Raw genomic sequence first — 13711 nt, forward strand, 5'->3', positions numbered from 1 at the left:
CAGAGGCAGCCCGGAGCGCTCCGCTTTTGGACCCTTTTTTTTTTTTTTTGAGGTTGGGGTTATCCCCAAATCCCAGCGGGAGCGCAGCCCTTCTGCAGCTCGAGGGGGTGGCCGGATCCAGGCTGGGGGGGGGCTCCTCCGATGGCAGTGCCCAAGGTCCCCTGCCAGGGAAGCCCCTTTTGGGGGTGAGCAGCAGTTCTAGGAGCCAAACCCCCTCCCCGCCAGTGCCAGGGCCACCCTGACCCACACCCCAACTGGTGTGCATGGCAGCGTGGCATCCCTCAACGTGGCAGTGGCCGTGAGAGCCGCACGTGCATCCGTGTCAGTGCTGCCTTGGAAAGGAGAGTATCAAGGGCTTTAACATTTCTTTTGGCTTTGCCTCCATCGGCTTTTGCATGGTCACCAGCACTGCAGGTAGCAAAAGTCCCCCTGAAGAATTTTATGCACCTTTGTTGTTCATAAAAGCCTCGCAAGCAAAATGCATGTCGCTCACGGTGCGCGGAGGTACCCCGGGGAATTTTATGCACCTCGGGTGCGCGGAGATACCCGGGACCTGATGCGCCAGGCTCATGCCTTATGCACGGCTGCTCACGGCGATTTGGGTCTGGGAGGCCACCTCACCGGGGACAGGAAAGCCGGTCCCCTCCCTCGGACAGGGACACGGATACGGGACTTGCAAGCCTGCAGCAGCCCGGCCACCCCGGGCATCCCAGGCATCATCTCTCATCCCCCGCAGCATCGGTGGGATCAGACCCGCTGCTCCCAGGGCGCGTGGCCGTCCCCCGTGCCCAGTTTATCCCGTTTCCGATGTGTCCGGCCCTGGGACAGCTCTGGGAGCGGCGGTGGCTGCCACTCTGTCCCCCCATGAGCACGCGCCACGGCTGCGGCGTCACTGCCACCAGCCGCCTGCTGAAATGCAGATGTAGCGCAATGGTAGATGTGATTAATAATGCAATCAGCGACCTATTTTTCCCGGTCTAACGTGCAATGAATATGAGGGCTGAATCCTGGTGATTGCTAAACGCTTTTCTATCTTTGGGGCCTATTCATAAAAAAAAAAAAAAAAACAACCCTCATCAGAACAGTAATCTGATCCAATTTATTCCTTTCCTGATGTTCATCAAATCTTTTCCTTTTTAAATTTTTTTCTTCCTTTCCTTTCTTCTTTTTTTTTTTTTTTTTTCCCCTCTTTGCACATAAAATCCTTAAGTGGGGCAGCAGGAGGAGGAGGAGAAGGGAACCTCAGATCTTCAAAGGGGCAGTAGGATCAGTGAACCGATTCCTCGCTCTGCCACAGCCCCTTTTTGCTGCTCCGGTACCATAAAGAGACCTTAAAAGTGAACGTAACAGTAGTTATCCCCCCTTGCTAGGGCCCCAGTACCCTGCCAGAGCAGCAGAAAGAGGCCTTGCTGCAAATCAGACCTGTAATATTTATTGGTTGTTGTTGCAGTAATGATTGTGCAGGTTGGGGAGCTGCCCCAGACGCTGGGAGCTCAGGGCCTGCCCCTGTCCCTGTCCCTGTCCCTGCTCCTGCCCTGGGAGGAGTTTGCCTGGTCTTGATGGGGAGGATGCCCCAGCTGGTACCCACTCAGGGGCTGTGGATGAGGCCGCCCGGGGTGCAGGAGGGTTTTTGGGGAGCCTGGGGGGATGCTCTCCCAGGCAGGAGCACCCGTGGAGCCCCGCTGTGGCACCGCTCGCCGTGGGTGCGTTTGCCACCGCCGTGCTTTCACCTTCTTCCTCTCTGTCCCCCATTTTTCCTGCAGGGAACGGCTACGTGAGTGCCAGAGCCTCGCCGGGTCTCCTTCCCGTGTCCAACGGCAGCAGCTTGGGCAAGATCATCCCGGCCAAGTCCCCGCCACCGCCCTCCCACAGCACGCAGCTCGCCACCAACAGCCGCAAGCCGGATTTACGCGTGATCACCTCGCAGAGCGGGAAGGGGCTAATGCACCATTTGGTGAGCACCCAGCAGAGGTTTGGGAGGAAAGCGGGGTGGGAGCGTGTCCCCTGCCAGCAGACGGGTCGCGGGGCGGACTTTGCGCCGGAGCCGATGCGGGTGCCGTAGCGGTGGGAAGCGGCCGGGGGCCGCGCCGGTGGGGAGACCCGAGGTAAAAAAAGCTTGGGTTCCCGTTTGCAGCCGTGCCGGATGCCAAACAGCACGGTGCAAAGCCTGTGCCTGCAAACAGCACGGTGCAAAGCCCTGCGCCGGGCGCCGGCGTAACCCCTATGTGCCCCGTGGTAGGCGAGGGTGCGGCGCGGCGGTTGGCGGGGGCTGTCGAGTTAACGGTGCCTCTCGGTTTTCTCTCTGTTCTCCCGCGGGCAGACGGAGGATCACTTGGCTCTGGTGAGTTCCCTGCTGAGCGTGCATCGCGGCGGGGTGGGACGTGGGCAGCCCGTCCCGTCGGTCCCCGCACCCTGCCCTGGCTCGGCGAAGGCGTGGGGCGCGCGTAAGGGGTGGGCACCGGCCCCTTTGCCCTCCGTTGGGGACGCGGGCGCCAGCGCAAATGTCACATCCAGTCCTGCCCCGGAAAATCAATCCCGAGAAAAACGCTCTGTTAGGAAAATCAGGTTCCCTATGGAAAAGGAGCTGACACCAGCTGTAAAGTGCCTGTTTCTCCACCAAGGCCAAAAAAGTGGTGCTGGTTCCCCCGGGGGAGGTCGGCGCGGGTCCCTCTTGGGGCTGGTGCTGTGCAGAGCCAGCCTGGGCACTGTCACCACCCAGGGACCTGCCCCGTGGGCTTCGCTGGAGCCACTGCAGTTTGCAGCATGGGAAGACCTGGCCCACTGCCACCACATGAGAGATAGGGAGTAAATCAGGCTCTTCCCATATTAAGGATATTATTTAAAGCCTGTGTAAATCCACTGGCTGGCTAGTGCGCTCCCTAAACCTCCTTTGTGCACAGGGGCAGTTTTCTGTGTTATTTTTATGGTGGTTTTTTTTTTTGGGTTTTTTTTTTTTTTTTCCCCTTCCCTGCCAGCAAAGTGAACACCACCTTGTTTGTGGCAATGATTCACCCTGTTCCGTTGCTATTCTGGTGCAGGGCAGATGGGCGACAGGTCAGCGCAGCGAGGAAAGGGCGAGAGCCGCTGTAGGATGCAGCTATCGCAGCCAGGGAAAAGCTCTCCAAAAACACAGGAGTCAGCCAATACCTCTCGCAGCCTGCAAGGAGACGCTCTTGGCCAGGGCTTTGGCAGACTTGAATTCTGCTGCTCTCCATGCCCCAAAACCCTTCTTGCTTAATGACCCCCTCCCAGCAGCTCCGTGCCTCAGTTTCCCCATCTGCAGAGTGAAGACAGTCACCACCCGCCTCCCCATCTGCTCGTCACCGTTCCCGCTGCCAGAGGGCATTGCCTGTCTCCGAGCTAGAGGAGCAGCTTGCTTTAGGCAAAAATCAGCCGGGTTGGCATTAACAGTTTTAATTGTTAGTCTGAGCTAACCCGGCTGATTTTTGCCTGAAGTGAAGTACAGTCCTCGATGGAGCCGAGCTGGCAGCGGGGAGGTGGAGGGTGATGAAATCCGGGAGGGGGGGCCGGGGAACCACAGCACAGCTGGATCTGGAAGGGAAAAGCAGAGCCTCGTCTCGCCTGCTCTGCAGATCCATCCTGCCTGGTGCAGATCCACCACACCCCCCCCCCCACAAGCCTTGCTCTGCTAACCTTCCCCCCACATTTGCTCTCTCCATATTGCTCAACCTACACACCAGATCTTCTCTAAATGGCAACTCCCACCTCTTTACACACAGGCAGCAGGATGAGTCAGCTGCCCCTCCGACAAGACCTTAACCCCCTTGGCCCACGGGCTCAGCCCCTGCCCATCCTCAGGGTTTGCTCCTGGCAGCTTTAAGCTCCGAGAGGCGTGTGTGTGTCCGTGTTCCCCCCCCCCCCCCCCATTTCTCTACACGCTCCTAATGTTCAGGGTAGAGCAGGATCCCTTCACCAAGCCTACGGCGACAAGCGGGCACACCTGGGAGCATGCCTGCATGGTTTTGTCACCAGCCTGACTGGCAGTTTGCGACCGGGAGCATTTTGCAAAGCCGCGCGGTGGTGTGAATGGCAACGGGGCGGCGGGGGGGGGGGGGGTGGAGCAGCTTGGGCACCTCGGCACCCTGCATGAATCGGGATGAAAAACTGGGGTGCTTCCTACAGCGCAGGAGGGTCTGCCATCCCAGCGTCGCCTCGTGGTGTAACGGGGGTGGCTGCTGCCCTGCTCCCGGTGCAAGGCTGGCAGAGCCCCAGTGCAAGGCTGGCGGAAGGGATGGGGCTGCGGGTCGCATCCTGCTGGGCTGGCTCAGGGTCCGGTGCAGGCAGAGGAGGGACGGGGCTGAATCCTGCCCACCGTGGAGGTATTTCTCTGCCGAGTCCTTAACCCGCAGGCAGTGGGCATGGCCGAGGGCGGTTGCCAGCAGGATAAGTGCCAGGAAAACCTGCTCCTACAGCCCCAGGGCTTTAGCAATTAGAGCCCTGGTAATCGCCTTCCCCGGGGCGGCAGGGAGGGACCCATGGGCTGGGCAACATGTGGGTGCAGGGTGCTGCAAATCCAGCACGCCGGGGTGCTGTCACCCTCCGGAGGGGGTGAGGGCAGGGATTTTAGCCTCCAGCCTTATCCCAGGAGAGTCCTGCGTGGCCGTGAACCATCGCAGGGTCCGATGCCCGGCCCCCAAAGGCCCCGGGAGCGCTCAGCACCGCGCAGCGAGCCGGGAGGAAGGCTCCCCACCAGGTCCCTGGGGACGCAACCAGCCTCGTGCCGGGCGTGATTTAAGCTGGGCACTGCCCCAGTCTTCACAGGGTGACGTGTGCCTGGGTGCTTCAGATTAGAGTCAAGCCTCTTGAGTCTGATTTAAATCAGATCAGGAGAGACAGCCCAGATTATCTGCCTTGTAAACAGGGCTGAGTCTGACCTGTAGATTCACCCATGTAACTGCCTGGAAAACCACGGGGGGAGGCTGGCATGCACCGGTCCAAGGGCAGAATTTTTCCACAGTGGACCTGCTAATGCCTGAGTCACCCAAACCTCACGAGGGCACCGAGCCGGCAGGTTGCTGAGCACTGACCTTTAAGTTTAAGGATGCCAGAGTGCCTTTAAAATCCCGAGACCGATGCTCAGCGCCTTCAGCTTGCCTTAGGGGCAAGGGGCTCATTCTTGAGCATCCATGCTGCAGGGAAGAGGATGTGTCAGCTCTGTGCTGCATTAGCCGGTCTGGTTTTGTTTGGTTCCTTTCTCACTGCCCGAGTAGCCCAGCAAACCTCACATGCATCCGCTGGAAAATAGTGACTCTTCTTTTTTACATCAGAAGGAATACGGACCGAGGCATCCTGCTGTTATTCCACCTCCATGCGTGCATGGATGTTGCTGGTCCTTGCGGGTGAAGCCCAGCCCTGGGCAGAAAGGTGACCCAAGGCCAACGCCAAGTGACCTGCAGATGAATGTCACAAGGGTCCTATCTGTCTGTAACTGGTGTGGTTTGCGCTTTGCTTTGTTGCAGTGAGGAATGGCCAGAGGATCCATCCTGCTTAGTCCCGCAGTCCCCATCATCAGCCTCGGCTGCTTTAAAGGCTGGTGCATGCCCGGGGGGGGCAGCATTTGGAGGGGCAGGGAGGGGCACAACCCACAAGGACGACAGGGTCAAATGCATCTGGGTTGTAACTCGCTCTCCGTTTGCTTCCCCAGCAGAATACGCAGCGGTTAGGTGTCTCCCAAGCAACTCACTCTTTAACCACACCGGTTGTTTCTGTGGCTACTCCGAGTTTGCTGACGCAGGGGCTGCCTTTCTCTGCCATGCCCACAGCCTACAACACAGGTAAGAGCGCGCAGCCCGGGTAAGAGCTTCCCGAGGGAAAATTTAATACGAGAGGGAAATGTGCCGCTGCAAGCACGTGCCTGGCTCTCGCCGAGCAGCTGCGTGATCACTCGTGGAACTCGCTGCTGCAAGACACGATCGAGTCCCAAGAGTTTCACAGGATTAAAATCAAGGGGAAACTCATTATATAAATAATGAGGACTCACTGTCATATCCAGAAGGGCTGTGAGGGCATGATTCTGTCATGCTGTAGCCCATTGCACGATGCTGGCAGCATGAAGGTGCTTTTAAGTGGATGCTAATTACAGCTACACCCATCTCGGGGCTCTCAAGAGCTCTGGGTGATGTTGTAATAGGGGCTTAATGAAAACGAGCGTCAGGCCCCCAAAAGTTTGGGAAGAATGCAAACCAGCCTGCTCGTAGGCACATCAGAGTCGGGCTGGTGGGGTTCAAACCGGCCCAAGGCGATGGTTACAGCGCGCTTGGCCTAGCAAAGGGGTTGTTCATCTGCGAGCTGTCAAACCCCCACGAAGACTTTAAGCACTTGCCGGGTTCCTGCGTAACTCACTTTGGCACTTACTCAGAGAAAAGTTTGCAAAAATGTAAAAAGCTGCTTGTCTGGAAGAACCCAGAATAGGCGTGTTGGGAACTCCCTCTCCTAATTAGTAGGTGTAGGCCAGAAGAAGCCTGTGCGTGACGAGTAGGCTCCTCTCCCTGCGTGGAAATCATCATCGGCAGTGTGGTCCACCAGCCAGTCTGTGTACAGAAAAGTCCCCAAAATAGGTTTTAATTGAGCCCTGTGCTGCTACCACACGGGGTGGAGGGCAGGGCTGAATTTCAGCTTTCTGTATTTATTTTCCTCCTGCAGCTGACCACAGGCAGAGAAGCGTTCCCGCTCGGGCGCCTTGAGTGTCTGTGGCTGGGATGTTTGCTAGAGACACTGCGGGGTGGGGGGGTGGGGGGGGTAGGGGGTATCATCGCCTAGATAGCTGCAGGGCGCAGATGCCCTGAGCAAACTCCAAGCCTGAGGGGGTTGCCACTTCTTTTTTTTTTTTTTTTTTTTTCAGGGCTAACCTATTAATAGGGTGGGGATAGTCTCAATTTCAGGCCGGTGAGGCTGTGTTGAGCTTCCCGCTGGCCAGGGTCGCGTGCCTTTTCCCGTGCCTGCTCTGCAGCCTGATGAAGTCAAACCTGACCGTTTGCAGCTTTGAGATATGGGACCGCTCCGGTCCAAGCTCTTGGCATCGTCGTTACAAGGGGGTGTTGTTACGAAGGGGGTGGCAGGAGCTCCTAAACCAGAAGAGCTGGTGCTGGGGGGGGTAAAAAAAAAAACTGCGCGGGACAAAGAACCGGGTGCTGGGACTTTTCTGTAGGGTGTGCCTCGAATCAGGCCGGCGGCTTTGGCAGCAGTTCAGCGCCTTTGCAGCCACCTCGGCGGCTGCTGCTGCTACAGGCAGGTTTGGCCCCACCGGGGTGGGGAAAACTGAAACCACAAGACGCCCAAAATGATGGCAGGGAGGGGGGGGTGGGGGGGTGGGGGGGTCGAGCGGCTGATAAAACGCTGGGGATCTGTGGGGTGCAGACGCGGCTCTGGGGTCGCCGCCGGCCGAGGGTTTCACCAGCACCTGGGGGAGCATTTGCTTTGCCCCCACGGGCTGCCTCGCCACAGGATTTGACACCCTTTGTAAAATAATTACTCCCCCCCCCACACACACACACACCCTCCCCGCCGTTTTGGGGATGCTCGGCTGGGTTTTGGGATGCTCCTGGAGTTGGGTGTGGGAAGAGCATCTTCCTCTCTTCCCCATCTAAGTGTAGGCGGGGAGGTACCAGGGCGTGAGGGTGGGGGTGCAGCGCTGTGGGGGGGTATTGAGGTGTTGGGGGGGGTAACCGGGTCGTGTGGGAGGGTACAGAGCCGTGGGTGGGGGCTACGTGGCTGTTTCAGGGGGGGGAGGTGGTGGTACCAGGGCGGTGAGGGGGGTACAGGGGTGTGGGAGGGGGGAAACCGGGTCATGGGGGGGTGGGGGGGCGAAGTTCAGGGCCGTGGGGGGTACCGGGGCGTTTTGGGGGGAGCGGCGGGTGCCGCGTGTCTCCGGCGGCGGGTGGGCAGCGCCCCCTGCTGCCGCGTGGGGGGGTGGACACGCGGCGTGGGGCCGGCCCGTGGGGCAGGACCACGCACGGGGAGGTGGTGGGAGGGTGTTTCGGCAGCCCCCCCTCGGGGGGTTTCCCTGCCCCGGGGATGAGGGGAAAGGTGTGTCTGCGTGGGGTTTTTCACGCGCCGGGCTCCATCCTGAGTGGAATCAGCGTGGGGGCAGGGCTGCCTTTGCCATTGCTGCGCTTCTCGGGGGGGCAGTGGTAACGAGTGGGTGTTGGGTGGTGTGGAGGTGGGGGGGGGGTCCTGGCAGCAGCTCGTGCCTTGACGCTAGAAGACAACTAGATCTGAGGATGTTTGGTGCCGGGGAGGGGGTGAGACACTTGGCACAGGTTTTTGGCTGCCCCTTCCCTGGAAACATTCAAGGTCAAGTTGGGCAGTGCTCTGAGCAAACTTGGCTAGTTGGAGATGCCCCTGCTCGTGGCGGGGGGTTAACTAGCTGAGCTTTAAAAGCCCCTTCCCCCCCCCCAAAGCAGCCCGTGGTTCTGTGATTCCAAGAGATGTGGCCCGTGGCCAGCAGCCCCTTGCAGCCCCCAGCAGCAGCAGATGCTCGCCCAGCTGTGGCTGGTGTGCGTCTCTTGAGCGGGTCTCCCATCTTCTTGCGCTGCTCAGGGTTCCGTTGGGAGTAGGTTTGACATTGAAATGACTGAAGGGCTCTTGCTTTTCCAGATTATCAGCTGACGAGCGCCGAGTTGTCTTCTCTGCCAGCGTTCAGCTCACCTGGTGGGCTGTCCCTTGGCAACATCTCTGCCTGGCAGCAGCAGCAGCAGCAGCAGCAGCAGCAGCAACAGCAGCAGCAGCAGCAGCAGCAACAGCAGCAGCAACAGCAGCAACAGCAACAGCAGCAGCAGCAACAGCAGCAGCAACAGCAGCAGCAGCAGCAGCAGCACCTGGTTCCTGTATCACTAGGAAATTTAATGTAAGTGAAACGGGTACCAGAAGCCGCTCAGTTGATGTTGGAAAAGGAAAGAGGGAAATGAGGAATTCCTCCGAGGTGCCAAACCTGCAGAACCCGAGCTGTGACTCCTCCGCTGGGTTGTTGTCACCTCCCACGGCGGGGCCCTGGCGATTGCAGTGGGTTTACGCTCTGCTTCTCAGTGGCAGGAGCAGACGTGCCCACAGCTGCAGGAGGAGCCAGACCAGCCAGCTCCTGAAGTTTGGGGAGTCCTGTCCCTACCACTATTGTAGGAGTGACCCTGGAGTCCCCAGATGAGATGGGGGTGGCGGCGTGCTAGGTGATGCTCTCTGAGAGCTGCTTCTTGCAGCAGGAGCATTGCTTGCTTCCACTCGTGGTGGGGGAGCTGAGATCCAGCAAGAGCCAGAGTTAAATGGGATGGTAGTTGCAGAATAAGAGGTCTGGAAATAGTGGTCCCACTAATGTAGAAAGAGGGTAACTTTTAATATTGAAAATGAATTGCTTTACTCCAGGGAAAAAAAAAAAAAATATATGCACTTGCATATTGGAGCAGGTTTTCTGGAGTGTTTCTGAAGCTTTTAGCCTGGAATAAAGCATCCACACACAGAGCTTTTATAGAGTATCTGCCCCTCTGATGATACTCCCCCGGCAGTGCTGGGTCCAGCTCGGGGACCCCCAACAGCAGAAGGACCCGGAGCTGCTCGAGCGGGGCCAGAGGAGGCCACAGAGATGCTGGGGGGGCTGGAGCAGCTCCCCTGGGGGGCCGGGCTGAGAGAGTTGGGGGGGTTCAGCCTGGAGAAGAGAAGGCTCCGGGGAGCCCTTCGAGCGGCCTCCCAGGGCTTAAAGGGGGGACAGGAGAGGTGGGGAGGGACTCTGGGTCAGGGGGTGGGGATGGGACAAGGGGCGATGGTTTCAAGCTGACAGAGGGCAGATTTAGGTGAGATCTAAGGCAGAAATTGTTCCCTGTGCGGGGGGTGAGGCGCTGGCCCAGGGTGCCCAGAGCAGCTGTGGCTGCCCCCTCCCTGGAAGGGTTCAAGGCCAGGTTGGACGGGGCTGGGAGCCCCCTGGGCTGGGGGAAGGGGGCCCTGCCCGGGGCAGGGGGGTTGGAACTAGATGATTTTTAAGGTCCCTTCCAACTAAAACCACTCTATGATCTTAGTCAAAATAAAGATTTAAGCAACTTGCCCACGATCACACTAAGACCATGGGACAAAAAGAGGCAGGAATTGAAGAGGGGGATTTGGTGACTTTACCCCAAGGCCAGTTTAGGAGGAAGACTCTCAGATCCCCAGCCCAGAGTGCCAGGTGGGTGTATGGATGCCCCAGGCTTTGGCGCAGTGAGTTCAGTGCATTTCTCCGCTGCCTGGAGCCCGTTTGCAGGCAGGGCAGGCAGCAGCTTCCCCAGCAGCTGCCTGGACCAGTGGGGCTACAGGACCTGCGGAAAGCCTGGACACAATTTCGGGTTGTAGTAAAGAGGCTGAAAAGGTTCCCAGCTTGGAGCAAAACCACCCATCCGAGCCCTGCACTGGGTTTTTGCAGCCCACGCTGGGGCAGAGCCGTAGGGGAGTTCGTGGGACGGGGTTGGTGCGTTTGGGTCGTGGGTGGGATCGGGGCTGGGTCACGGGTGCTGGTGGAGGAGGGATGCTGCCCACCGGGTCTGATCCTGGTTTGACAGTGCTGTGTGCTGGTGAGCGTGCAGATTAGGAGTTTTGGAGTCATAATAATTCATAATTGTAATTATGAATTCAGATTTATAATCTAATCCAGATGCGTAATCTAATCCAGGTTCATAATTCTGGATTCATTCAGCCGCGGGGTGTGCGGGTTATGAATTCTGTGGATTGGAGGGTAAAAGGCTGCTGGAAAGATGAGTAACAAGAGACTTCCCGTTATCTCCTCCTCCATCTGTTTCTCCCCCTTCCTCCCCTCCTGCTCTCCTCCTCCTCTCCCAACCTCATCCCCCCCCCCCGCCTTCCGGACACCCAGACAAGGGAGTCACTTGTCCCACACCACCACTTTGACTGTCAACACCAACCCCAACATCAGCATCAAGTCGGAGCCCGTCTCGCCCAACCGGGAAAGAAACACTGCCACCCCGCTCAGCACCTTCCCCCACCAGCCCCGGCACGAGCCCACCGGCCGCTCGCCCGTCGACAGCCTCAGCAGCAACACCAGCTCCTACGAAGGCAGCAGCGAGCGGGACGATCCCGCCCGCCCCGATTTCGGCTCATCCCTGGGCCTCCTGCGACCCACCAGCGAGCCCGAGGGGGAGAGCCCCTCCGTAAAGCGCATGCGGTTGGATACCTGGGTCACATAACGGGTCCCCGCCGTCCCTGGGAGCGCCGCCGGCTCGCAGCGGGGCCGCGGGGAGGGGGCGGGAGGGGTGGGAGGGAGGGGGGGGGGGGGCGAAACGGGTGAAGGGGATGGGATGGGGTGGGGGGGGGGTTGGGGGGGTGGGGTGGGTGGGTGAAATGATCATAAACTGCCTGAGAAATAGCTTTAGGGTTTTGTAGGCATTCATTCTAGCGCAGCAGGCGACGCACGCAGTACATAACGGCGCTTCTCGGCCGGGGGCCGCAGGCTGGGGAATAACCGGGCGCGTGGGGAAGGTGGGGGGGGGGGGGGGGGGGGACACACACACGGGACGTGGAAATCAAATAGCCACGTCCTTGCCGAAAAAAAACAGGTCCTGGCGCTGCTCGTCCCCGCGAGCCGGCGCGGGAGGGTGGGCTGGGCGGCAGTCAGTGACACTGGGGACACCGGTGTGTGTGTCCCCCCCCCTCCCCGGGAGGTCGGACCGTATCCCTAGAGAAGAGCGGCTGCGGCAGGACGGGCTCCGAGGGGAGACGGGGCACGGAGCACCCCAAAATGCACCTTTGAGCAGTGCCTGGGCTCTCCTAGGTCCGTGTGCAGGGAGGGGCGGTTCGGACACGATCCAGCTCTCAGAAGGGTTGAAGGGCTTTGGCAGGCAGCAGTTTTCCTGAAAAAAAAAAAAAAAGGGTTTTCCTGAAAAAAAAGGGTTTTCCTTCAAAAAGCGTTTTTCCTAAACTGGTTTTTCTAAAGCGGCTGGGAAGGCAGGCTGGCATCGCCCGGGCTGGGCGCGGAGAGCTCGGCTGCAACACTCAGTGTGATGCGGGCGCATCTCCTGCTGCCGGCATCCCGCAGAGGTGTGTCGGGGGGAGTAAGAGGCAAATTTTTAAGGCTTAATCCCGTTTGCTTGAAAAGTAGGTGCACAAAAGCAGGCAAGGGAACCCCACTATTGCTGGCTGTGGTTATTTTAAACCGGCAGTTAACCTTGCCCAAAAGCAGAGGGGAAAGTCTTGCCTCTTCCTGGGCGCAGCGTGGTTGAAGAGGAAGGATGCGTTATTGCTGCTTTTAAAGAAAATTGCGGGGTTTACCAAACAAAAGTTGTAAATGCATTTTAAAAGTGCGTTCCCATTCCACATGGGCCAAAGCTTTAAATTAGAGAAGTAGGGAGAAATGATTTTTATTGCAAAATGCAAGTGAAGTAATTATCCTCTGGGATTTTGCCTGAAGGTTTCTAGGCCTCAAAAGGTGTGGATGAGCTGTGCGGAAAATCTGCTGAAGTCTTGATGGAGTATTTAGTGGAAGGAAAAAGGAGGGAAAACCAAGGATTTTCCTTGTGTTACCGGTTGCTCCGGCAATTTCCTGGGGACAGACATCAGCACCCTGACCCCAAAATGCAGCAGCCAGCTCAGGGCTTGAGGGTTTGGAAGAGAAAGGGCCGTTCCTGGCTGGTGCAGGTTTTAGGGATGGGCTTTCTCCCCGCAGACGCTCTTCTCCGGGACGCCGGTCGCCCGTCCCCGTCCCAACCTGCCACCTTGTCACCCTTGCGCCACCGCCTGCGCGGGGACAGCCCTGGGGTCGCGGTTGCAAAGCGGCACAAAACCTGCCCGGATGCCACCTTTGCCAAGCAGCTCCTTCGGAGCCTTTTTATTGCATAAAAACCTACTGGGGTGATGGCAAACCAGAAGCAAATTACGGATTTTTTTTTTTTATCAACTTTTTCCAACCAAACTTTTTTCCCAAAGTTTGTAATTGGAAAAAAAAATAAAAAATAAGTTGGTTGTTACTATGAAACAAATGGGGGCAACTTAAAGCGGGTGGAGGAGGAGAGGAAATCTTCCCAAAATTGGGTCAAAATGAATAGCTGTGAGAAACGATGGCCAAAGAGGGAAAATGTGGCTGCGTCCTGCCCGGTGGGGCACAGCGGTGCACGAGCCGCTGGCTAAAATGTCCCGGTTAAGCTGAGCTAAAGTCTACCCTGACTCTTCCTCCTCTCCCCAGCAACGAAATCGGTCGGGGTGTGGAGACCCAACGGCGGGACCGGGGTGGCCGAGGCTCAGCCCGGGCTTGACCTACTGATGAGCCGCGGTGCCGGCTCACGCCGAGCCTCGCCCGGGTACCGGCATCTCACCGGAGCCCGGGACAAGCACCTTATCCTGAAACCCCTGCCTGCGGCAACGAGGCCCCGAGAGACGGGCCAGCTGAAATTTCCCCCTGAAAATCTCGCAAAATAATCGCTGCCACAAAAGTTTTTCCAAATGACGGTTTTAAATTTTATTTTTTCTTTTTTTAACGATGAATTTTTAATTCCCTCTCCTGTTCCCATGCTCCGGAGGGCTTTGGGCGGGCGATGGAAGCCCCGCGGTGCCAAGGAAGGCTCCTGGCAGGTTTTGTGTGGTTAAACACCCACCACCACCACCCCCCCGGCCCCGTCTCCCCCTCCCCGAGCCGTACCCAGCGGGTACCGCGGTGCGCTGGGGACATGCTCGGATCTCACCTCCAAAACGCCGGCGCGGCATCGGCGGCAGAAGCGGATCTCCC

General features: G+C 58.3%; 1 protein-coding gene across 4 annotated transcripts in view; it reads left to right on the top strand.

Annotated features, from left to right (window-relative positions):
- MEF2D (myocyte enhancer factor 2D) overlaps nucleotides 1-11258 on the top strand; it is a 76165-nt gene extending 64907 nt beyond the window's left edge. The window contains exons 8-12 of one of the 4 annotated variants that reach the window (XM_042785003.1): nucleotides 1764-1954; nucleotides 2321-2341; nucleotides 5666-5795; nucleotides 8617-8866; nucleotides 10850-11258. In XM_042785003.1, the coding sequence (XP_042640937.1) occupies nucleotides 1764-1954; nucleotides 2321-2341; nucleotides 5666-5795; nucleotides 8617-8866; nucleotides 10850-11180 (923 nt within the window). In that variant the 3' untranslated portion in view covers nucleotides 11181-11258. The remainder of the gene's footprint in view (nucleotides 1-1763; nucleotides 1955-2320; nucleotides 2342-5665; nucleotides 5796-8616; nucleotides 8867-10849) is intronic. The other 3 variants (XM_042785004.1, XM_042785005.1, XM_042785006.1) reach the window with 3 other exon arrangements.
- The last annotated feature ends 2453 nt before the right edge of the window (nucleotides 11259-13711 follow it).

Source organism: Tyto alba, unplaced genomic scaffold (assembly GCF_018691265.1).
Source record: "Tyto alba isolate M040663 unplaced genomic scaffold, T.alba_DEE_v4.0 Super-Scaffold_8, whole genome shotgun sequence".
Classification (NCBI taxonomy): domain Eukaryota; kingdom Metazoa; phylum Chordata; class Aves; order Strigiformes; family Tytonidae; genus Tyto; species Tyto alba.